The sequence below is a fragment of the Notolabrus celidotus genome, chromosome 23 (genome assembly GCF_009762535.1).
Source record: "Notolabrus celidotus isolate fNotCel1 chromosome 23, fNotCel1.pri, whole genome shotgun sequence".
Taxonomy (NCBI): domain Eukaryota; kingdom Metazoa; phylum Chordata; class Actinopteri; order Labriformes; family Labridae; genus Notolabrus; species Notolabrus celidotus.
Window position 1 is genome coordinate 9,111,076 of NC_048294.1, and position 23,311 is coordinate 9,134,386.

Here is a 23,311-nt window from a genome sequence, read left to right on the forward strand (position 1 = left end):
TACATTTGAATTAAGAGGCCGCTGCTAGTCGTAGAACCTGTTATCTTTGGTTTTCCTTTATGCTGTACAAAGAGTGTTCTTACCTAACTAGTGTTGTGAGTTTTCTTAGAGATCTGTTGTAGCATTTTTTCCAGCACAAAATCTGTCAACTAGGGGCGTATAACCAACATTTTGTGGGTTTAAGGTACACTTTGAAAGTGATCATTATTGTGCTATTAAAAGGATAACAAACGCAGGAAAAAAAGGGCAAAAGCTATATTCAAAACCATACATTTTGCTTAACAACAGGACAGTTAAGCCAACACTATACACAAAAATACCTTACAATCAAATCTGACCTTAAAAAAGAGCACAAATTCACATCCATGTATTTAAATGTTCCCTTCCTTTGCTCCTTCCAACTTGATATGCACATACATAAAAGACGTGTGAATTATATACAGAGTATTCAAAGAAGAGACAAGGGAATTTCACACTTGTTGCATTGTAAAGATCATAAAATCAATAAAAATAAAAAGGCTTGATTCATAACATCGTACAAACACACGCTGACACTAAATCATATAAAATATCACTGACAACTCATGTAGGCTGTTTATAGTGTTGGGATCTAACACTTGCAGACGTGCTCTCAGCTTCTTGAGGCTGCGGTGATATAAAAAAAGTGGAAGGTGCAACTTTACTGTCAGTCTTATAAAGAGAGTGTAAGCACATTTTATGACTTGATAAGAAGGCTAGTTTCCTTTTTATAAGATGCCCTTTATCTATAGAACAGCTTCCGTCCATCATCTGTTCTCCCGGCAGACATTCATCCTGGCATTCTGTCTACTTTGTGTCTTGGTTTTAATCCAAAAGTCTGTTTTTTCCATTCCAAAACAGCACAGCTGTCCAGAGAAAAAATTCCACAACAACTTCCACAAATGCCTGGTCTGTCTTTCAAATTAACGTCTTTGGGAAGAGGCCGTGGCTTGATTTTATGTCCTGATTGCTCATGACTGTTTTACCACATAGAAAAGAATGTCATCCGCGTAAAAAGTCATTTTCTTTTTTTGGTCCCAGATGAGACTCAAAGCTTCAGTTGACTTTAAAGATGCTGAAGATGTGAGGCGAGGCTGAGGGATTGCCAACAGTGTGGAGTCTGAAGGAGGGGCCCGTGATGGCCTGCAGCTCGGTTCCTCGGTCCAGCCGCAGCAGTCCGGACACCTGGCACGGCTTCAGGAAGTGGAAAGGGTGTGGTCCGGCGGAGGGGGTCGTCCCGTATCCCTCCATGCACTGCAGCTTCTGAGGCCTCTGTCCGCTGGTCACCACGTCCAGCTTCACATACTGAGACTGCTGCTCGTTGAACAACACCTGAGGAGACACGGAATATAATCCTCATCTGATTTACTGTGTCAAGCGGAACAGAACTTCAAAACTAACCAGACTTCCCCAGGATTTCCAAGGTCCCTTTCTGCCTTTAGCTAGATTTTCTCCAGACGTCTGTCTACTTGACAAACCAAAGTCTGGCAACAGACGTCTTACCCAAAACATGATAGCCCCATTCCAGAAAACACAACACGTACCAGTTCAGTATGTTGGAATGACATAAAGGCTGTTCATTATAAAGCTGCACTAAGTAAGACGATGAAAAAAACTGGGGCTGTGTCCAAGAATCTGTTGATTCTCTCTAGTCACAAACATGAATCAGTCTCTTTAAGAAGCAAGCCAAACTGAAGAGCAACATTTTATATTTCTCTTTGTCAATTATGTTAATCAGAACTACGAGCTAAATTTATTCTGAAAGGTCTTTTTTTTTTTTACCCTTTAAAGAAACTAAATAGAAATGTTTAACATTTTGGTCGTCAATATTTCATGCCTGCCACTTACCACTTAAATCTCTCTCTCTCTCTCTCTCTCTCTCTGTCCTTCTCCCTCTATCCCTCTTTCCAACCCAACTCAGTTTAGGTAGATACCTGTCTAACATGAATCTGGTTCTGCTGGAGGTTTCTGCCTGTTGAAGGAAGTTTCTCCTTGCCGCTGTAACTTACTAAATGCTGCAATGTGCTCTGCTCATTGTGGATTAAGATGAGATCAGACCAAGTCATATGCTGTCTTGATGTTGGGTCTTTCTTAATAATATAACATAGAGCAGGGGTTCCCAAAGTGTGGGTTGGGACCCCCTGAGGGGTCGCAGGACACCAATGGAGGGTTGCGAGATGTCTTCAAGATTTTTTGATATTTTTAAAATAATCTAAATTTGCTTATTTTACCCATTATTGTAAAAATATTGACAACAATTGTAGTTACATTTTAAATAAAACCCTGCAATTAAGTACATTATATCAGTTTTCTGCCTTTCTTTGTTGCCAGATGACTCCTACAGTTAGGGTTAGGGTTAGCTAACAGTTAAATATGTAGGTAAACTAATTTTGAAGTTGAAGTAAATGAAGTATGAAGCAACATTTAATCACTTTGAGGGACAGTAGGGGTCACAAGTCTTTGGCACCTATATTTTTGGGGTCGTTTGGAACCCCTGACATAGAGTACGGTCTAGACCTGCTCTGTTTGTAGAAGCTTCTTGAGATCTCCTTGTGATTCGGCGCTATAGAAATAAAGACTGACTGACTGACTGACTGACTGACTGATTGATTGATTGATTGATTGATTGATTGATTGATTGATTCACTTTGAATATTGCCAAAAAGGTAACCACCTAATGTATCTCAGAGTGGTCCAGCTCCTGCAGATACTTAAAGAACGAGTCCCACACCCTGTGAAATTCCCTCAGGGAGCCTCTCACTAAGTGTCTGATTCTCTCCAACTTCACAAAGTGAAGAATGTCCTTTAACCACACTATATGGGAAGGAGGTGTGGGGGATTTCCATGATTGATTGATAATGAGGAATCTCAAAGTATGTTTGAAGGAAACCTTTTTGTCTTACTTTTAGATCAGTATGTTTTAACATAATCAGGTGTTTGATTTCATAAATTGCAGTCAGAATTAAGTAATTGTGGAAATTCCCAATGCCAAATAAAGAAGACAAGGGCCAAACTAAGCATTTAAAGAGACATACACCAAAACGAATGGTTTTAGAAAAGCTGTTCGGAGATGGTTATTGACAACTGTCAAATCAGCAGTCTTCCCTGTGATTGTGGTTACATGTGATGAACTAGACAGATAAAAGCACTCTGTTATAAATTTAATATTCTTATATTTTTAGGCCAAAATTATCAAAACACCAATATACTTGAAACATTTTAGTTTATATTTGATCTTCCAGTCAGGGAATTCAATGGCTCGCAACCACAAGATATGAAATTGCGTCCTCGACAAAGGTATTCTGTAGAATTGGAGGTCTTATTGTTTCGTGTGAGGGGCCATTACTCCAGCTACTTTTTGGTGGGGTTATCATCCCAGAGCAGAGTCAGGTGTGTGTGTGGCGGGCTGATTGGTCCTGATTGAAACCATAGACATATAAAGAGTAGACGCCACATTGGCTGCTGGGGCGCAAGAAATACGGCCGCCATCTTGGTCCAGTCATCCTACCTATAATCCTACCTTTAAACGTAAACTGAAGCAGCAGAGACTTCATGATGCCAGAGCACACTGCGGCAAAATACCTATCATACATCACATTTATCACATATTATATATATATATATATATATATATATATATATATATTCTATTACTGTTAAGCCCACTATGAATATTAAAATACGCCGAACCTTGTGTCCTGTATCATACCTACATGTATGTTTGCAGAAAAAAAACCCTGCATGAAAATCAGTTTAGTATTTAGCTAGTTATGATTGATTAAATGCGCTGACACTTAATTGCGCCTGCCAAACAGATTACACTGAGTGGAGCGGGTGACCGGACCAAGATGGCAGCCCCACAGCTCGTCAGCGCCAATAGGTAGTAGCGGTCGATGCGCCGTCTACTCTTTATATGTCTATGATTGAAACCAGGGTTGAGTAGTTTTTATATACCTGTGAGTGTCAGTGCTCTGTGCTGGCTCACTGTCTCACCTTCAGAGATAGTGAGCGGTATCAAAGCAGTTTCTAGTTTCTACAATATAGCAGTTGGTTGTCTCTGGGCCTATTTTTTGCCCAAGCTTTATTTTGTTCACCCTTAAAGCCTCTTGGGCCGTCTTTGTGTGGCCTAAAGGGAAGTTCTTCCAGGGTCTCCCTGAGAGATTGCTTTTTCGTAGCGTTGGTTTAGATCGGCTTACCCTAGTTTTTTTGTTTCTTGCTCAATATGATTGTCTTGTCTCCCTTTCCCTTTTCATCCCTTGCAATATTAGTGGTTACTCCTTTGGGATAACTTTCAGAACCCATCTCCAAGTCTGCACTTGTCTCCCAATCCCCCGTATCCTGACAGATTCGTATTCCTTGTCTCACATTCAACGGAACAAGACAGTTTTAAATTAAGTGAGCAGGCTCTAGTCTTGGGATTGTACCACTTACTTCTAGTGTTTTTCTGCCACCACTATGCGTACGCAAGTGCTGTGACGCAATTGTGACATCTACTCCAAATCTGTGTACATGTGCCCTTTAAAGACCAAAACAAAAAGCTGAAAGACGCTAAAATGCCCTCAAGAACATAGTGATTTACAAAGTCAAGTTAGAAATCGATTCGAGTTGCCGACTCCATTAATATTTTACACAGTAATATGATCCTTTGTCCATGCAAATACATTGATCTATGTGGTTTACAAGTGAACATAAGACCACAAAGTGACTAAACTACAACTCCCAGCACTGACTCACCTGGCAAAACAGGAAGTAGACGCCTGCTTTCTCCACAGTGAAGGTGCCCAGATCTTTGTTGTACCTCACCGCTTTGCTCATATTCAGCGTCCTCTCCTCCCAACCTTTTATCACACCACCCTCTCCAACTGACACACACACACACACACACACACACACACACACACACACACACACACACACACACACAAGATTAAACCTCTCATATGGTAAGAGTGTCACAGATTAGCATCCATCCTTCATTTTTACGACTCTTACCTTGCTGAGAGGAGACTTTGGTGACTGATGGGGAGAGAAAAAAGACATTGACAAAGAAAAAGGGAAAGTCAATTAAGATTTTACGAGTGCAACCGTATCGGGGTGTATGATTGAAAACCACTTCAGCAGATGCTACACGAGACGGCTGTGAGGGATCTGCCAAGCCACTTACTCTCAAAATGAGACGCCGCTTTCTTTCCGTTTCCATTCCTCCCTCGCGCCGCCCCCCCTTCGGAAGGCAGAGAGAGACACAATATTAGTTTGACTGGCAGAGAGAAATACTTGTGGCTTTTTTTTGATAAAACAATCATCCTGGTGTACGTGTGTGGGTAATAACATTGTGTGTTAATTTGCAGGCGTTTCAGTTTGGCTTGTTTTAACGCGGCGAGCAGATGGGCAAAGGATTTCCTTTCACGTGCTTCGATATATTTCCTCTAAGTATTATTTTCAGGCAGAAGCGTGTGCCTCTTACTTTTTTTTTTTTCTTCCCCTTCTTTCCTGCAGGGGCTAATCTTAGTGCCAGCTGGTCGCAGTCATGTAGAAAATACAGGAGACAGAGAGGAGATGTGGAGTGAAGGAGGATGGATAGAGAAGTAGGAAAGCATTACATGTGAGACAAAGAGAGGAGCGCTAAATAAGAGAAATGAAGTGCCGGAAAAGAGAGTCAAAGAGGTCTTTGGCTCGGGAACAGAGTGAAGCAACATCTTTGGATAAATACAATAAATAAAAGACAACTCTAAAAGGCTGGAGCTGCAGAAAGGCGGCTCTTGTTTCTTTATGGCTTGGTCCTTCAGGGAGCTTTAAAACACAGATACGACTCACGTTCTGTGCATATGAGCTGTGAAATAAATGCTTTATGTTTCAAGCAGGAGCAGCCAAACACAGGGCCCCTGCTGTCCGACTGGAATACAGAGCCCCTGCTAAAATAACTCGCAGGTGGGTGACCCTGTAGATTCAGGATTCGCTATGGCTGAGCGTTAAGCCCTCGGGCTGGCCTGAGTTTCCTGACTGGAGCTGTCAGTCACCGGGAGAGAACATAACAGCAGTGTCCTGGTGGTCAACTCTCTGCAAACTAGAAAAAGCTGTTTGGGCTTTTTTCCCTCTGACAGCGATGAATATCTGAACTTCTTTTATGCATTTTGGAAGAGAAAGTGACTTTTCAAGCTCATATACGCAGGATATCTCTATAGATATTCTGGCAGGACACGCCGATCTTTAAATGAATCACTTCGTCCAATTTGTTTTTTCTTCCCTCTCCTGCAAGAAAAAGCTTCTCAGAGTTCACTCTCGGCCAAATGTGAACAATCGAGCCATCTCGTGATGGTGACGCAAGCACGGCCTATAAATACAGCAATGATAGGTCATCAAATATCACCGCTTTCACAACAAATCATAGCTGTGTCAGTCGTGTGCTCAGGGGGGGTGAAAAGAAGAAATCAATTTCACTGCCCAGAAGCGTGCAACAAGGCCTCGCTCCCGCGCCAGCTGGTTTTGTGGGCTCCGAGGGCCGCTCTGGTCAGACCTGTAATTTCTCCAAATCCAGCTGCCTACTTTTTCCTGTGTCAACTTTTAGCAGCGGGTAGTGCCTGCCGCGGCCCCGCTAGACCTGACCAAAGTGGCATGTGTTGCCAAAGAGTGGCCGGCGTTTGTGTTAAATGTTCTTCCCAAAAAAACACAACACAGTGCATTTTGGTGAGTATTGTGTCCCTCTTTCAAAACTCCAGGGAGGACTTTTAATTTGAAATACCGTCTCTTTTCACTCTCTGGCCCACAAGCAGCTCTCGCTTCTCCAGAATGAGCTGCACGATGGCTTTCCTCTGCGTGTTGACCTGTTGAAAGAGAGAGAAAAGCGCCATTAACACACTTCCAATGAGTTTATTATGTCTTCTCTCTGGCTCAGACTCAGCTGAGCAGAACAAACAGGCCCCCGTCTTTACAGTTATCCTGCCCCTGCTGCCATGCTAGCTTTAGCATCAGCCCACCACTTCCTCCGAGGCCGGTTGCGACATCTAATGCATGTTTTTAGTGCTTTGCATTCCTCACGTCTCTACTCCCCTTTCTGATTTTTTTTTTGTCAAGGCAGCAAAGTTCTAAATCCTCTGGCAGGGGTTCTGCTGAGTGACCAGAGGAGGCCTTTGAGTCTGAAGAGGAGAAGCAGCTCGGGAGGGGAAAAAAGAAAGTGTGTTTAAATTTACTGCTACTGTGGAAATAAAGGCTGTGAGTTGCTCTCCAGACATTTGCTCGCTGGCTCTCATCAGGAGTTGGCGAACGGTCAAATGGACAGAACGGGGCCCCTTGGGAGAGCTCCAGCATCAACACTCCACGTGGCCAATCTTAGGGTGTTTGTGTGTGTGTGTGTGTGTGTGTGTGTGTGTGTGAGAGAGAGAGAGAGAGAGAGGGGAAAGGTGTGTGTGCGTGTGTGTCCAACCTGTCCCCCTGATCTCAAATCCAGCACAACCTGGTTTTGGAAATATTTTGAGACCAGAAGAATTTCCATCAGCTCCTTTTGGCTGCTTTTAGAGAAACACTTTGCCGCGTGATGCAACTCATGCTGGAAAGTAGCATTTGCTGCAAGTGCAAGAAGCTTAAAGCTGCACATGCATGACTTTGCAGGCTGGAGTCTGCGCATCGAACCCCCCCCTCTTGCTCCTGAAGTGATCACATCCTGCGTCCACACGATTTACACTTGCCACACTTTCTCCTGCAGCCTCTGTGCACTCAGTTGGATACAAAGTGCTCACGTGCCAAATAGTTGAGGCTTTCCAGTAAATTGAGATAAAACTGGAGCACAACTGGCACCAGACTAATTAAACACGGCGGGAGGAGGGGATGGGGTGAGAGGGGGGAGGAATAGAAGGAAGGGGGGGCAAAAATAAGCTGTAACTCCACCACAACTTGACTGCGCTTATTGGTAAGCAATTAAAGTGCCAAGCAGAGGAATGGTGCAATAAGAATAGAGTACGTGCAGGAGGGGGGAGAAAATAGAAGGGGGTGAAGTGTGTGGAATTGCATTTTTCCATACACCCCCCGCGAAGATTCCACACAACCGCAGTCATAAAAGAAGTTACATAAGAAACACTTTAATGTTTGCAGAAGTTGCAAGAGGGTCAAAATTAAATTTTGGCACAAATATGCACCCTACTTTGTTTGGTTTTAATTCTTCTTTCTTAAGTATGATACTCACCTGCTCCAGTCGGTCCTGCAGGACTTTAAAGGACTGCGACAGGTCCCGCGTCTGTCGCCAAGTCCACGCCGTAAACAGCGCGCTGCACGCGGCCAGAGACAGCGCCACCAGGGCCAGAGAAGCCCAGACGACCCGCAGCTTGCGCACTCGCCTCCTCTGCAGAATCCGATGCATGTTGCTGCAGACTGCACTGCTGCTCCTGCTGCTACTCCTCCTCGCCGCCGCCGCAGACCATCCGAAACCCCCGCTTCAACTCCATTCCAGCAGCAGTGCGTGAAGAAGTCCCTCCAAAAGCGTCTCTGTCCAAATGTCCATTTTGGCGAGAGAGAGAGGACGCGCGAGTGGACACGCTGCAGCTGCCTTTTGTCGAGACACGCAGATCTCTCTGATTGATTTAATCTGACAGATGAGGGTTTTAAAGCAAGAAAACATCCGCTCCTTCCTCCACACACATCAAAGCCACCATCCTCCGTGTGCGCGCGCCGTCTCCAAACACCAGAAAACTGTGCAAGTCGCGCACATCAACTGTTGCATCCTTCTCTTCGCGATTCGTTGACTCAGCTTTCTTGTCTTCCCTTTAAAACGGCGTGCTGGGGGGTCACTCTATTAGACAGGCAGAGCACACACACTCAGACACATACACACAGTCACACACACACTCAGGACTCGGATGTGAACTTTCGCGCGCCCTCAAATTGCTCTGATGTTGTGATAGCAGCGTGCATCCGCTGTTAAAATCTACGCAGGGACCACAAGGAAAACATACGAGGCGCACTGGAGCTTCCTCTGCTGCTCGAATCACTTTCATCAACTTGCATACCGTGAAAATATGTGCCATTCACGCGTGGGACAGTCCCGTTTATGTCCACACGGTGGCAGTAATGTATAGGAAAGAACGCAAGACTGTTCTCTTTGTGATGTGGCTCCAGAGTATTATCAACAGGTGAGCCAAAAACTCAGATTTATCCCAAAGGGCCAAAAAGAAAGTCTTTTAAACAAACTCAATTAATCTGAAAACTGACTTTGTGTTTTTTATATGCGAAGAATTTGAACATTTAACCCACAAAATGACCTTTCCTTGTTATTCTTCTGTTTTAAAAGCTTTTTCTATTGCCCCAGGAGACATATTCATGACTTTTAGAGTCCCTGTACACAGAGCCGTGGGAAGTGTCTTTAAGTTGGGGGTGCTGTAGTAAGAGGTGCATTTTTTTTTCTTTTTGCATTCAGGTTACTTATGCAACTGATAGGCTATGGCACACATACATTTTATTTTTATTTATCTGGTTTGAATACAAGCTTTCAAGAGAACTTTTCATTTTAAATTCACAAATTGCAACTTCCATACCCCGTTGTACAGCAAAGAGCATACAAGACAAACCTGTAAAACAGACCCAAAAGGCAGTAAAGCACATTGAACAGAACTTATCCAAATATGTTCAGTTTTTAAGCAGGCACACACAGAGGGACAAGGCATCGGGTTATTTTCAAATGAATAATTATTTTAAAATGCTATAATTATTTCTCAAATCTTCCTCAGGCATTACATTTTCAAAAAATAATACAATGAAAAAAAAACTGATTTATTGTGTTAATTAATGTATTTGTTTCAACTTATTTATGCATCCAGAAAAAAACGTGTGATGCCTTTTCCAACAATGGGTGCTGCAGCACCCTCAGCACCCCTACTTCCCACGGCCATGCCTGTACAAGTTAAGACTCGAAATCTTTTCACCCTGCTTCAGGACCTGCAGTGTCTCTGCCATATTACCAGTCGTGAAGTTGCATCTCAATGAAGAATAAACAGCCCATTCATTCATTGAGTGAAATGTCTGAAAATGTTTACTTGATCTTGTAACCACATATGAGGTCCTGAACACGGACAGACAACCACTGCTTTAGAATACAAGTGGTGTACTTGTGTGGTCAGGAAAGTATTAAAGACATACTTAGAATGATATCTGCATGAAGCAGCAGGGGCGTACTACTGTTTTTCATTGGTGGGGGGGCCCAGGTGTCTTTATTGCGCCGACCCCTACCCACACCAAAAAAAACCAACTTTTTTTTCTCTTCTTGCAATTCTAATAGTATTTTTATGTTAGCAGCAACGTCTCGTGTTAAAAATGAAGTTGAAAAGATATATCTATTTTATTATTTTTTATATATTTTGTGTTTGTAAGAGATCCAACAAGGACTATTGAGTTGACAATGTTAAATAGGGACCATATACATATTTGTTTGGTTTTAATAATTCCTTCTGGAATTTGCTATAGTTATTTTGTGTTTAAAAAATGAGAAAGTTAATGTATTTTCCTGAACTGCAGTATTGATTTCGTGGCTGACGTTGACATGTGATTACATGCACTGTATTATTTACACCACTAGGTGGTGCTTGTGAGTCAGGAAGGGAGCATATACACAGACGTTTTGTGAGAAGAAGAGTTTGATATTGTTCGTAGTTACTGAAAGATGCTGTTAGCAAGAAGCTGCAGTGTTCTGTGAGCAGCCAGAGAATATGTGGAAGAAGTTCAGTGAAGGTAAAATAAAGTTCAGACGAGTGAAACGTCCGTCCAGCGTCCGACTGTATTCTTTGCTGCAACATGCTTCCTTTAAAAAAAAAAACCCACTTGCTTAAATAGTTTAAATTGATCTTCTGTTCACAATGTGTAAAAACTAAGATTTAAAACCTTTTTTAAAAAAAAGGGAGGAGGTCAAATGGAAATTGTCGGACACTGCAGTTCCTCAAGTGTCCACTTGAGGATGGCTAAAAAAGCCATGGAATTCCCATTATGTCCCATATTTAAATGTTTATTCTGGGAGCAGTATTTCAACATGCTTTCAACGCTGTAACTCCTCCTCTTCTAGGTTGACCAAATGTTAGGTTGGGTCAGGTTGGCCATATTACTAATTTAGCTCTAGCGAAAGTTCATACAGGGAAACCATAAAAGCAATCACAGCAGTTGTTTAACTCTCCTCTCCCTCGTTCAATAGCTCACCCGCTTCCAGCTGCATGCTCCGGAGCTGTCATTGGTTAATCAGCGGCGGCTGTCATCCAATAGCTCAGTGGCACACCCTTATCGTCAGCCTATCAACTTTCTTCTGTCTTTTTAAACGTGTCTCTCTCTCCAGCTGGTTCCTTCTTGCATTGATGGTGCGCACCCCTCCACCTCCCCATCTCCACCTGGTCTCTGCAAGTCTTCAATTCCTAGAATTCATCAACCACCACCACCAGATTCTGGACTCTAGGGGGATTTCTTCTGCTGACAAATTCACACATCCTACACTCACAAAATGATCCCCATAGTCCTTACACCAAAGATTTCTGTCAAGTTTCATTATTCATTCAGTTGTATTAAATAACCTTTAATCTTCAAATTGTGTCTCTCATGATTGAAATATGGTTACGGTAATAGTTGACCTCCAGAACCCGTCCTCAGATACCAATGGAGCACATCGCAAAGGGTACATCCATGTTGTGTATAGTCTATGGTTCATGTGCACCACTTCCATTACGTTATTGCATTTGTAAATTGTTTGTATTAAAGAGAAGTCTTTATTTCTGTTAATTAATTCCTGATTTGAACAACTCTCACTCCAACAACTCTCAAATACCTTGTTCCTCCTTTTTCAAGCATTAAAAATAAGCTCTTGTTTTACTGCCAGCTACTATGTTCTGATATTTTATGTCACCATAGTTAGTTTGTAAACTGATTATGTTTGCGGCAAAATGTAAACACTTGTTATGATGAAGAAAAAAGGTGGTGAGGTTAGCTCGGGTTCAGAGATGTCATGATCTGTATTGGTCCCATTAGACCTGGCATATGTTGTCTTTCTATCTACTATCTTACACCAGTGTTTGTGATATTCTGAAATAAAGCATCCAGTGTCAGATACATCTCTTGTTTCCCCAAATGCACATTTTTTAATGAACATTTTAGCTTTAGAGTTAAAGAAAAAAGTGTCTTTAAGCCTTTTGTCAACTGGACTCAACACAGAAACACATTCACACCACGAATCACTTTATTTTACTGCAGTCTGACAGATTTTATTCCTCAGTGTAAACTGAACAGAGCAGTCAAACAAGGACAGGTAAACAGTGAAACACACTCTGTGTTCAGGAGTGGGTGCCAGCAGGTGGCCTAAAATACGCTTGGATCTCATGCAGGTTCTAGGTTCTACATGTGACAGAACGTTAAGACATTAATGTATGTGGTCATGTGAAAAACCTATGAATCCATTATTGTGTCGACCTCAGTAGAGGAGCTTTAATGCTTCTTTATGGATGCTGGAGTTATATGATGTTATGAAGCCCTTTAAAAACATAGTGGATGATGTGATTTTTAAAAAATGTCTGGATTCACAAGATTTTCACTTCACGATGACCGTATTCACTTTGAACTATTTCAGCCACAAAACCAGACCCATTCAAAATATGCCTCTAATTCCTTATAACATCAATGCCTAATGAATTAACGAACACATCGGAAGCATGTAATGTAAACACAGGATACCTCAATACGGCTATCAGGAAAACCAAACTGTTATCGTAGTAGTCTTTTCAACTTTCACTGACTGTTCTGAAAATTACATACACAACCTTTAATCTAAAAATCTGAGTAAATATTTCAGACATTTAATCATCTGTTTGTCTTTTCCACAGAAACATTGCTCCTCTACAGAAAATTATTGCAAATATTTGACAGGAATCAAGATTGAACTTCAACTTCACGCATTCGCGCTGGGAGCAAAGTTGTATATTTTTATAGCTCTGGGGTTTGGCGATGTGTTGTACTCGCAAACAATGGCAGCTATAAATACCCCTTCATGTTCTCTTGGACTGTATGCTGATCTTTTGGCTCACACGCTCCGTAATAGCACATTAAATGTACTCGTCTGTAGATACTGCACATCGAAAACAAACAATACCTGAATATTTTACAACCTCATAACCCCAAAACTCAAAATAAAAACAGCACGTTCTCTTAAATTATTTTGCAGAGAAAGTCTAAAATGATATGAAAATTGCAAAACCTACAGAGGAGGGTCAGTGGTTCTTACTTGTTTAGAGCTAGAGAAAACAAACTAAATATAACCCGCAGCCCAGGCTGTTTTCATTAACTTGCTGGAAATGATACAAAAAGTTAAAAAAATAAAAAGTAGTCTGGGATATAAAACAGAAGTGCAGACCAGAATGTGCCCCTTTAGTTTTTGCTGGACAGGTTCAAAGACACAAACCAAGTCCAGTCCAAGACTTTATTTTTAAATCTACCCCAGATGTGCGTACATCGTGTTTTTGTCTGATTTCAGACATCACCTCCAAAGTAAGTGCAACCTGAGTCTGACTGATTCAATCACGTCACAATTTAACCTCAAGAACGCTAACCAAGTAGCTTTATACCATGAAAACAGTGCAAATACCAACATTGTGCTTCACAACAGCTTTTACAAAGCTCCTCATCTGGAAGACGATGGGAGAGGTGACTGACTCTTTGGTTGCTGTTGTCATATTCTATAATGAAATTAAAGGGATAGGATACCACAAAGTCTCTCTTTCAGCACTCACACAAGGAAATATACAGCTTGGCTTTCAATGCATAATGTTCTTATTATGGATATTTGTGCAAATTTTATTCATAGTTAATGATGTACGAAATGTCTCCCATAATCCCACACACACTCGTGTTAGACCCTCCTCATGGCCATATATTCTATATTATTAACACTTATCTGATTTAACATAGAAATCAAAGGTGCTCTAAGTCATAATGTATCACATGGGTTAACACAAAACACACTATTCGGTGTCTCAGTTGTATACTATTTAAATATATTGCATAGGCCCCATTCCAATATTTTTTAAATTTGCATTCTTGTTTCTCTATTGCTAAGCTAAGTGACTGTTTCTTGCTAATTGACTGTTTTTTAAGCCCTCCATGAACCGAACAAGGCAGATCATGTAGCCGTCATGTTGAAGCAATATCAATAACAATATTAATAGTTCTGAGTGAAACAGGGAGGAATGCGCCATGGTTTATCTGCTAGCTGCAAATGTTAGCATGCTTACCTAGCTAGCTGCTTACAGGTAGCAGTAAATAAGCTTAATTTTTTTCATGACGTTATATAAGTCAAATCTACAACTAGCCAAAATGCTATATAAGGCTTAGGGCTAATGTTAGCAATACTTCTCATAATTTAGGACGGAAGGTTTTTAATCAAGCTTATTAGTTAATTCATTATGATAGCTGTGTGTTTGTTAACCATCTACTATGTAGTTTTCATTTCAAAGACTTGTTGCCAGATACATGTAGCTTAGCTTTAGCCTTATTTCTTAAGTAATCATGTATGCAGCCATGCTATGTATATTTTACTAGGATATCAGTTAAGAGAAAGTCAACCAAAAAGAACATCTGTAAAGCGAGTTTTCCGCCAACTTGGTGAGTTTGCATCAGTAAATTAGCAAGCCATCTCAAACTACAACTCAAAATATTCATACTTTTGTCATTTCAACTGAGAGAATTGACAAAAAGTATTTGTCTATAGAAGATAATCTTACTTTCGTGGGCAGCTTTGTAAATTTGAAGACAGGTATTCTTTAAAAAACATAGAGTAGTTAGCCAAATTGTGAGTTATTAGTCTCAGCTTATTAGCTAGCACTAGCTAAATGCTGCTTCTGTGCTGCTGTGGAACACTACAGGTGTAGCAACAGCACCCAGTAGTGGTGGGGGCTTAACAAACAGTCAATTATTTGCTTCATTCTCTTTTTGTTATGTAAGTGGAACGATTGTCATGGTCAAGTTTTGGAACGGGGCCAGTGTATCCCTGTACTGTGAATATTAACCTTATAGTCGCAAAGGTCTTGCCGTTCCATATTGCCCGATGTTGGCTTAAGGTTGGGCCAGGTGCTCCAGCGCTTCTCCTTTGCAGCTCATGTAGTGGTAGCCCATGTCAGCAGTGACATCGGTGCAACCCTGGTTGAGGTAAAAGTCCAGAGATGATTTGTTCCAGTCCAGAACGGTGAAGTTGAGCTGGCCACAGCCGGCGGCCAGGCCAAGCTGCAGGACAGAAAAAAGGAACAGAAAGACGCACTTGAGTACTGTTAAATTTTAACATCACATTCCTATTTCTTGACTGTTAGAGTTCAACAGCAGATTGATGTTTCACTCACCTGTGCAACCTTGCTCATCAGTGCTTTACCAATTCCCTTCCCTATAAGACAAAAACCTTGTTACTTAAAATGTGCTTCTCTCACAAGTGACGTTACCTTCATAATAACAATGATTTTTTTAACAGTTAATTTTACCTCTGAAGTCAGGCATCACGTACAAGTCCTCCATATAAACGGCTCTTCCTGTCCATGAGCTGTAGGAGTAAAAGTAAAGTGCATAGCCGATCTTCGTATGGCCTGAAAGCAAACATTAAAATCAAAGATCAGGAACAGGAAGTGAGTTACAGTCAATCAACATTTGAAAGCAGCATTAAAAACTGCCTTCTCACTCTCCTGGTTATTTCTTTGTCTCTTAGTTACCTTGTAGATTCCAGCCATGAAAATAGAAACTCTTTTCATGATACCGTTTAAATCCTTCTAAATGCATATCTTTTTGGCCACTTGGGGGCAGTCTAGCAAACATTGATTCTGACATATTACCCTATTAAACACGTATTAACTTAAAATGGCTGGTAAGTCACCTATAAATAAACCAATCAATTTGCCTTGTTTGTTGTAGATTTCAATACTAAAGCCTCTTTCACTTTGGTTTGGTTTAGCAACTACAGTATGTTTACATTTACATTTACACCAGCAGATGCAGGAAAAGGACCTCTGGCATCATGAAGGACACCTCCCACCCTGCACACACACTGTTTGCTCCTCTCCCCTCAGACAGGAGGCTGCAGAGCATCAAAGGCAGAACCACCAGAATGAGGAACAGCTTCTTTCCTGAGGTCGTAAGACTGCTGAACTCTGGGCTCTGTGGTCTCGGCCGCACCCAGCCATACAGACTCCGATACGAACAGTACTATACAATGGACTACCTCAAAAACTTGCACATTGTACATTTGCACATTCAATTGCACTATGACATAAACAACCCAATCAGTCCATGCACAATATTTATATTTTTATATTTATTACTGTTGTCCTCCTTTAATTGTGTATTCTTTGTGGCTTTATATGGGACCTGGGATATGAAATTTTGTGTTGGTATGACAATAAAAAACCTTGAATCCTTGAATCCTAGAGCTAGTTACTAACTTTGTCTATTTGAAATATGTTTCTAAGCTAGCAGCTAGCGAACAGAGGGTAAAATATATGTTGTTGTTAATGTTTTTTTAGCAAAAAACTGAAGCAATATGGATGAAATTAAGCAGGTACATAATTTGCAGGCCAGAAAAATAAAACCCTGAAGCTACCTAGATTAAAGACTGAGGTCTTTAAGCTAGGTAGCTTCAGGGTTAGCTTTGATATTATTCCATCGGATTTGAACGCAGTAATCAAACCTTTTTGAGGAGTGGTTTAGAGGGGGTGAAAACAAGTCACAGTTAAAAAGATATGTTCAGCTCTTTCTCATCACTATCAAATACTTTTCAACCTACGACATAACTTGCTAACGTATTTGGCAATCATTTTTTCTGTATTGTCTATAAACATTAGTCCTAAGAGTCACTGTGTTGCTAAGTTAGGTTGGGTTTTCTTAAGGCATACTTTTTTTGAGTTGATCCATCATTTTGTAGCCACAAAGCTCAAACTGTCTAGGCATTGAGCTAAACGTAACCCAAAATAGGACCAGCCAGTGAGATGAATCCCAAACTGGAGGGCCTGGAGTTGAGGCGAGAGGCTGGTGATGAATCTGAATCAAATGTCACAACTATTAAAGCAAAGGCTAGAAATTATGATGAGTCACGCCTCACCCTTGCTTGACCTTCAACCACAGTGGGCCGCCCAAACATAAAGAATTTGGGAGTTGCATGTTGCAGTGTCGCTGTCGTCGTCAACAGGATGGCTAACTCTCTTGTTATTGGGCGCCATCGTTTTACATAATTATCTTTAAATTCAAACAACGCTGGGAAACCATAAAACTGGAATCAATGGAATTTTCTTTTGGATTAAAAACTGGCTTCCCCTTATCTCAAAGATTGTCTTCCCTCTCTTTGATTGACTGATCAGTGCACTGCCAAAATTGTAGTATACACAAGCAGAGAAGCTTTCAGACTGTGAATATGAGAGTCAGTATGAGTTCATCATAGTCATGGGATATCCAGACGCAGTGAGTCAAACACACAAACACATGCAGCCGGGAGTCAGGTATCTGAGGCCGGTCGAGGGCGGGCAGAGGTGACTGTGTGGAAAAAAAGAGCCGTGTCATGGAATAAGAAGACCCAGCTGAGCAGCAGAGCGTACGTTAATGTTCTCGTTACGGTAATCTGAGGGAGTGAAGTGTGAAAGCCTTTTTATGTAAGTGTGTAAGGAGAGAGGTCACATTAGCATTGTGCTGCAACGTCAGACAGGGATCATAAATATGGATTAATGAACCTGTTGACTGCGCAAAATGCAATCTCTTTGTTGTGTATGTTGCACAACAACGAAGTAATGGACTTTTGAATGCTCAGTTCAATTGATTATCTTCAGCTCGTGCTTTAACTGCTGACTACAGATCTTTAATGCAAGCTTCTCCGACCAAAAGGCAAACAAGACCATAAAAGTTGAATTTTTCTTCCCTGCTACGGTCCACATTTATTCTTGTAAGCTGGATCCCCTATTAAGCTGTTGGATTTGGGTTTGGGTCAAGACACAATAACAGTATTTATATCCAGAAATCAGTTTGAAACAATAATTTTGGTTGGCTAGATTTGTGGTTTATCCAAATGAGCCTCTTAAGGCTTGGGAAAATGCTCAAATACCCGTAGCTGCCATCTGGCTGCAGGCCTTGAAATTGAAACTGTCATACTTGATTAGAGGGAAAATCAAACAAAAATAAGAGGCCAATCAGCTCCAGTCACACACAGATGTACAAAGAATAAAAAAGATGTTGATGCTATGAAATTTCATATCGATGCATGTTGCACTTTTTGCCCAGTTCGAGAAGTGAGGTCACAGCAGGCTAATAAGTCACAGTTGTATGCAAAGTAAACAAAAGTGTGGTTTGGTCCTTCTTCCTCACCGTCTTTGGTTTTGTGCTGTTCTGGCACCTCTGCGACGATCCCGTGGAAGAATGGGTTCTTGGAGAAGCCGTCCTGCTCCAAGTCTGTGACAAAACACAAAGAGACAAGTAACCAACCTGAAGGTGATACGCTGTCCTGCTTCAATTTCCTGTCAAACTTTTTATCTTCATCATGTGTGAAGCTGACAAAACAACCTCAACATGAGCTCCATTTGATGGCTTTGGATCACATTACAATCTAAATTGTCATTGTTCATGTAAGTTTTAAAGTTTGAACAGAACATTTAATTTTTAACTCATGGATATAATCAGCCAAAGCTTCTTTCTACAAGGTCAAGCTGATGTTTTCACTTAGGCAGATGTGTCTAGTCCTCTTCCAGTTCAGACAGATTCTCAATCAAAGCCATTTGTCAGGCATTTTTTGTTGAGTGGTGGCGGGGAAGTAGCTTGTTAGGCTTTTAATGAGAGAGATAGGTCACTGGATAGAAAAGGAAACTGGGAAGAAGAAGAGTGGAGAACAAAATGCGGCAAAGGGCCATGCTGGAATTTAACCTGGGCCATCCACTTCAAAGACTACAACCTTTGTACATGGGGCGCTACTTTGAACTGCAAAGCTAAACCGGCACCCCTCCAAGATGGCTGTTGCTGATGTGGAACTTTCTGAATCCACTATCAGACACAAACTTAATTAATGGAGATGTTAAGTATGTGATTCTGATTTGTCATATCAGCTATAATCTGCTATTTCATGATAGTAGATGTTGTTATGAAGAACAAGCCACTGCTAGGGACTCAGCTCTAATCACAGACCTTGAGAACAAGCTGTGATCACATCAATACGTAGAAAGAAGTCCGGTTCATTTGTTGTGGGTTTGCTAACAGGTGGAAAAATCTAGGGGAGAAAAAAGACTAAAATGGCAGGCGGGGTTAAAGACACAAAAACTTGTGTGATGTGACTGAAAGCTCCAGAACTAGGGATGTGTGGTTTAGCCAAATACACGTTTAAACTTTGCAACCCTTGCTAGTCGGCTCCAGAATCACTAATACAAATAGCGACTAGTCGTATGTCGGTCGTATGTTGTGTCCAAGATGTAGAACAGACACAAAGCACTAGCTAGGGCTGTAGCTCCAGTCATTGCCGTGTAGCTAATAGTACTCTAGTACCCAGATGTAAATAAGCACAGATGACAGGTGGCATCTCATAGGACGTCTTGGTTTGGCAGTATGTTGATCTTTGTTGTAGGCTGGCTGGTTTAAAAGAGTAATGTGGTGCTAGCTCTGCTAACTTTAGCTACTCCCTGAAAGCTGTAGGTCCGCTCGAACTCTCACCTCTTTTAAATCAAAGACAAAGACTATCTTATTTGCCAGTGCCTTCCTATCTTAGCTTATTTTAACTCACTTTAAATGCAAATTTTAATTTAATTTTGAATATATTACTAATTTTCCTTTCCTTTTATGTTTTATTATATTTGGCATTTTAATTGTGTTCTTCTATACCTGTCTGGGTGTTTCCAATGCTTTTAATGTTTTAATGTAAAGCACATTGAGTTGCCCTCATGTAAGAAATGCGCTATACAAATAAAGCTGCCTTACCTTGCCTTACTCCCAGCAAATGTATTTAACATTGTTTACCTCGGACCTTATGATCCTGTGTCTAGCCGTGTTAAATACAAATGTGTGCAATTTTGACTGTTTTATGGGTATTTCCTTACCTTTAGACTTGTGGGTCAGTTGGAATTTAAATTACCATGTAAACAACAAGGAAATTAGTCACTTCGGAACATCCTAGAATATCTATCCAGACTATCCAGAAGGGTTATTTGATTAGGCCACCGGACGGTTTTCCACAAATGGCTTTGTCCCAGAGAAATCACTTTCGTCTCTGGATCATGTTTTCGTATAGTTTACTCTTTGCATGGCACAGTTTTAACAGCATTTGTTGATGTAGTGACAAACTGTGTCTACAGACAGGTTTTTGGTGGTGATTTTGAGCCCATGCAGTGAGTTCCACTACAGAGTCATGTCTGTTTTTAATGCAGTGATGCCTGAGTGCCTGAAGATCACGGCTCTCCAGTATTGGCTTTATACCGAGTTTACTCAAGAATCTCTGAATCTTTTTAATGACATTATGTACTGTAGATCAGAGGTTCCCAAAGTGTGGGCGGGGACTCCCTGGGGGGTCGCTAAACACAAATGGGGGGTCGTGAGATGTCTTCCAGAATTTTTTTTTTTTTTAAGATATCCAAAAAAAGTACATTTTACCCATTACAGTACAAAATATCGACAAAAATAGTTGCTTGATTTGAAATAAAACCTTGAAAATAGAAAGTGTAATGAGTTTTCTGCCTTTCTTTTTGCCTGATGACTCCTAAGTGTAGGGCTAGTGAACAGTGAATTATCAAAAGCATCAGTAGCAGTAGGTTAATTCATAACTGCACAGGAAACACAGCCACATGCTCATATAGGTAGGCTATTTTTCTGCAGACCAGCTAAATGAAGCCACACTAAATCACTCTGAGGGACTGTGGGGGTTGCGAGTTCTTGGCACCTATATTTTTGGGGGTCACAGGCTGAAAAGTTTGGGAACCCCTGCTGTAGATGATGACCCTAAATTCATTGCAATTTCATGCTGAGGAACAGTCTTCCAATGTACCTCCTCCACCAAAATGCTTTTTGCCCATGCAGTCAGTTCCACTACAGAGTCATGTCTGTTTTTAGTGCAGCGCTGCCTGAGGTCTCGAAGATCACAGCTCTGGAGTTATTTGATTAGCCTTGTGTTTAGGGATGCACGGATCCGATCCTGATATCGGATATTGGCTAGATCGGACTCAAAAAGCTAGATCAGATATGGGTGACAAAGGGCCGATATATAGTGCCGATCCATATGGCAGATCTATTCATCTCAGTTCTATGCTTTTCTGTGTTTACAACAGAAGCCAATTCCTCTTATCCTCTGCTGAGGTTTACAGTTGAATTGTAATATCTGTCGGTTATGAAGATTAACTCACCAAACTGCTGGTTCACATTTATAATCTCTTGAATAATGATACTGTCAGTTTAAAAAAAATTGTTTTATTTTGGTTTACAAAGTCAGAAAAGCCTGAAGTTGCCAAAACATGATTCTATCCTCACATTAAGGAATAGAGATTGTTAAATCAATACCGGGATCGGATCGTCTAGTATCGGTATTGACAGATACCAAAGCCCAGGTATCGGTATCGGGACTTAAAAAGTAGGATCGGTGCACCCCTACTTGTGTTGAGACTGTTTTGTCCACTTTTCAAACAGGCTTTCAATCTCCACTTGGGTGATTGATCACCCATATTGGATTTATAAGCTTTCGCTTTATTAGAGGAAGCTCACACACATTTAAATGTATTGTCAAGGTGCTGAATTATACACTTAAGCTCTTAATACTGTACCTCTCTGTGTGACTTTCACATGTTCTGAGATTTTCTCATATTCAGCCAATTCCTGTGGAGACATAAATGGTACCAGTTTATGTTTAATGGTCTGTAATATCACAATTCCTTCACCATGAATATGTCAGTTATGGTTATAGCACACAGTCTATTAGCTTCAATGGCCCTGCTTGCATTGACATACGGGAATGTACGTGGCTGCTGCTCTGATCTACTTTTAATCCAATAATATCTCAATAATCTAAAAACAGCAACACTGTCGACATGCAGCGATCTCCTGACGTCAGCACGAGAGTCACCTACTGTTCATGTCCTCGAGCCAAACACAGCCGCCCCCCCCCCCCCCTCTCTACAACCATGGCTCCTCGCGCTCACACACACACACAGAGACACAGACACACGTGTCCGCTCACCGTGATCATCCGCGCGATGTCCTTGCAGTCCTCCACGTTGGCTGCTCGAATGGAGAACTCCATGTTAGATGAATGTGATGGATAGGGTTCTCACAGTGAGTCGGTTCTCCGGTGGATCCGGTCTGGTAGAGAGACAGGGGAGGGCTGCAGCTGTGTGGGTAAAATCAAGTGTTCAGAATCAGGCTGAGGAGCGAGCAGAGAGCGCCCCCGTCCAGGAAGGAGGCGACCAGAGGAACCAGCAAAGTATTATAAAACAACTTGGTTATAGTTTATGAGTATTAACGAGTGAATTATTAACATGTGTTTACTTCCGTGTTATAAGTAGGTTGGCCTGTGTTTACTGTCCTCCTGCAGGAACTGGATCCGCCCTCCTGCTTTTGTACGGTGGCCCTGAAGGACAAAACAAGTTTACAAAAGATGAGACACTTTCACAAAGTTGGAGACAAATTTACATTTTAGAAAACATTTTTACATTTTAGAAAACAAAATTACATCAGCAAAACACTTTTACCAAGGCCAAAACAAATTTACATTTAAAGGTGACATATCATGCAAAATCGACTTTTTAATGGTCCTCTACCTGAAATATGTGTCCCTGGCATGTCTACAAACCCCCCGAGAATGAAAAAAATCCATTCTGTCCCTGTTCTGATTTGTCCACCTTTCTGTAAATGTGTGCTGAAACGAGCCATGTCAGTTTTCAGTGTTTTTCATACGTCACAACAACATCCGGTCTTTAACGGAAGTCAGAGCTCGGAGCTTGTTCAGCCCTTAGACTGTATAAAATACAACTCAACCCCTCCTCTGTTTTTCATTACCTGCATACATGTGTGCTAACAAGGAGCTTAGGAGGGAGGCATGCTAGTTGTAGGCTGTCTTAATAAACACAAAGGTCAGTTTTACTACAAAGATCTAGTGGAGGATTTTTATTTTTCATGGATAAGTGCTAGCGCTAGTTAGCATAGCCACATAGCTACATGTTCGTAGCTGTGTACCAAGACACACGTCGACATACTGACAAATAAAACAACAAGAAACACAAAATCTGTGACCAATCGTTCAGAAAGGTCCTGCTGCAGGCGCCTCTCCGTCAGGATCAGATTCTGGATCAAATTCAGAGGGTTGAAG

The 23,311-nt window shown here is 41.3% G+C and overlaps 2 protein-coding genes across 5 annotated transcripts; both read right to left on the reverse strand.

Annotated features, from left to right (window-relative positions):
* Nucleotides 1-238: 238 nt before the first annotated feature.
* tnfsf12 (TNF superfamily member 12) lies at nucleotides 239-9,055 on the reverse strand. Of its 3 annotated transcripts, none has more exons than XM_034675996.1 (6): nucleotides 8,195-9,055; nucleotides 6,758-6,839; nucleotides 5,183-5,239; nucleotides 5,011-5,034; nucleotides 4,753-4,880; nucleotides 239-1,350 (listed from the first exon to the last, which is right to left on the reverse strand). In XM_034675996.1, exons 1-6 carry the CDS (start codon nucleotides 8,366-8,368, stop codon nucleotides 1,075-1,077), a joined length of 741 nt encoding a protein of 246 aa, XP_034531887.1. In that variant the 5' UTR covers nucleotides 8,369-9,055; the 3' UTR covers nucleotides 239-1,074. The 3 variants fall into 3 exon arrangements, with proteins under 3 accessions (XP_034531887.1, XP_034531885.1, XP_034531888.1); XM_034675994.1 differs by lacking the exon at nucleotides 8,195-9,055 and adding an exon at nucleotides 7,439-7,775; XM_034675997.1 differs by lacking the exon at nucleotides 8,195-9,055 and adding an exon at nucleotides 7,206-7,378.
* A 3,134-nt stretch (nucleotides 9,056-12,189) lies between these two features.
* Nucleotides 12,190-22,567, reverse strand: si:dkey-19b23.15 (diamine acetyltransferase 2). 2 transcript variants are annotated; one of them, XM_034676919.1, is made up of 7 exons: nucleotides 22,492-22,567; nucleotides 22,184-22,333; nucleotides 21,771-21,822; nucleotides 18,349-18,432; nucleotides 15,492-15,593; nucleotides 15,357-15,397; nucleotides 12,190-15,243 (listed from the first exon to the last, which is right to left on the reverse strand). In XM_034676919.1, the coding sequence occupies exons 2-7, from the start codon at nucleotides 22,244-22,246 to the stop codon at nucleotides 15,076-15,078; spliced, it is 510 nt and encodes a 169-aa protein (XP_034532810.1). In that variant the 5' UTR covers nucleotides 22,247-22,333; nucleotides 22,492-22,567; the 3' UTR covers nucleotides 12,190-15,075. The 2 variants fall into 2 exon arrangements, with proteins under 2 accessions (XP_034532810.1, XP_034532811.1); XM_034676920.1 differs by having other exon boundaries at nucleotides 22,184-22,525.
* Between the last annotated feature and the right edge of the window lie 744 nt (nucleotides 22,568-23,311).

Excerpts from the sequence above, each read along its gene's own strand:
- tnfsf12 (XM_034675994.1), bottom strand. The coding sequence starts at position 7,639 with ATGCGCAGACTCCAGCCTGCAAAGTCATGCATGTGCAGCTTTAAGCTT. Across the intron at positions 5,240-6,757 it reads CCAGAGAGTGAAAAGAGACG|GGGGGGCGGCGCGAGGGAGG; the intron begins GTATTTCAAATT and ends TGCCTTCCGAAG. Across the intron at positions 4,881-5,010 it reads CAAAGTCTCCTCTCAGCAAG|TTGGAGAGGGTGGTGTGATA; the intron begins GTAAGAGTCGTA and ends TGTGTGTGTCAG.
- si:dkey-19b23.15 (XM_034676919.1), bottom strand. The coding sequence starts at position 22,246 with ATGGAGTTCTCCATTCGAGCAGCCAACGTGGAGGACTGCAAGGACATC. Across the intron at positions 21,823-22,183 it reads ACATCGCGCGGATGATCACG|GAATTGGCTGAATATGAGAA; the intron begins GTGAGCGGACAC and ends ATGTCTCCACAG. Across the intron at positions 18,433-21,770 it reads TGTGAAAGTCACACAGAGAG|ACTTGGAGCAGGACGGCTTC; the intron begins GTACAGTATTAA and ends GTTTTGTCACAG.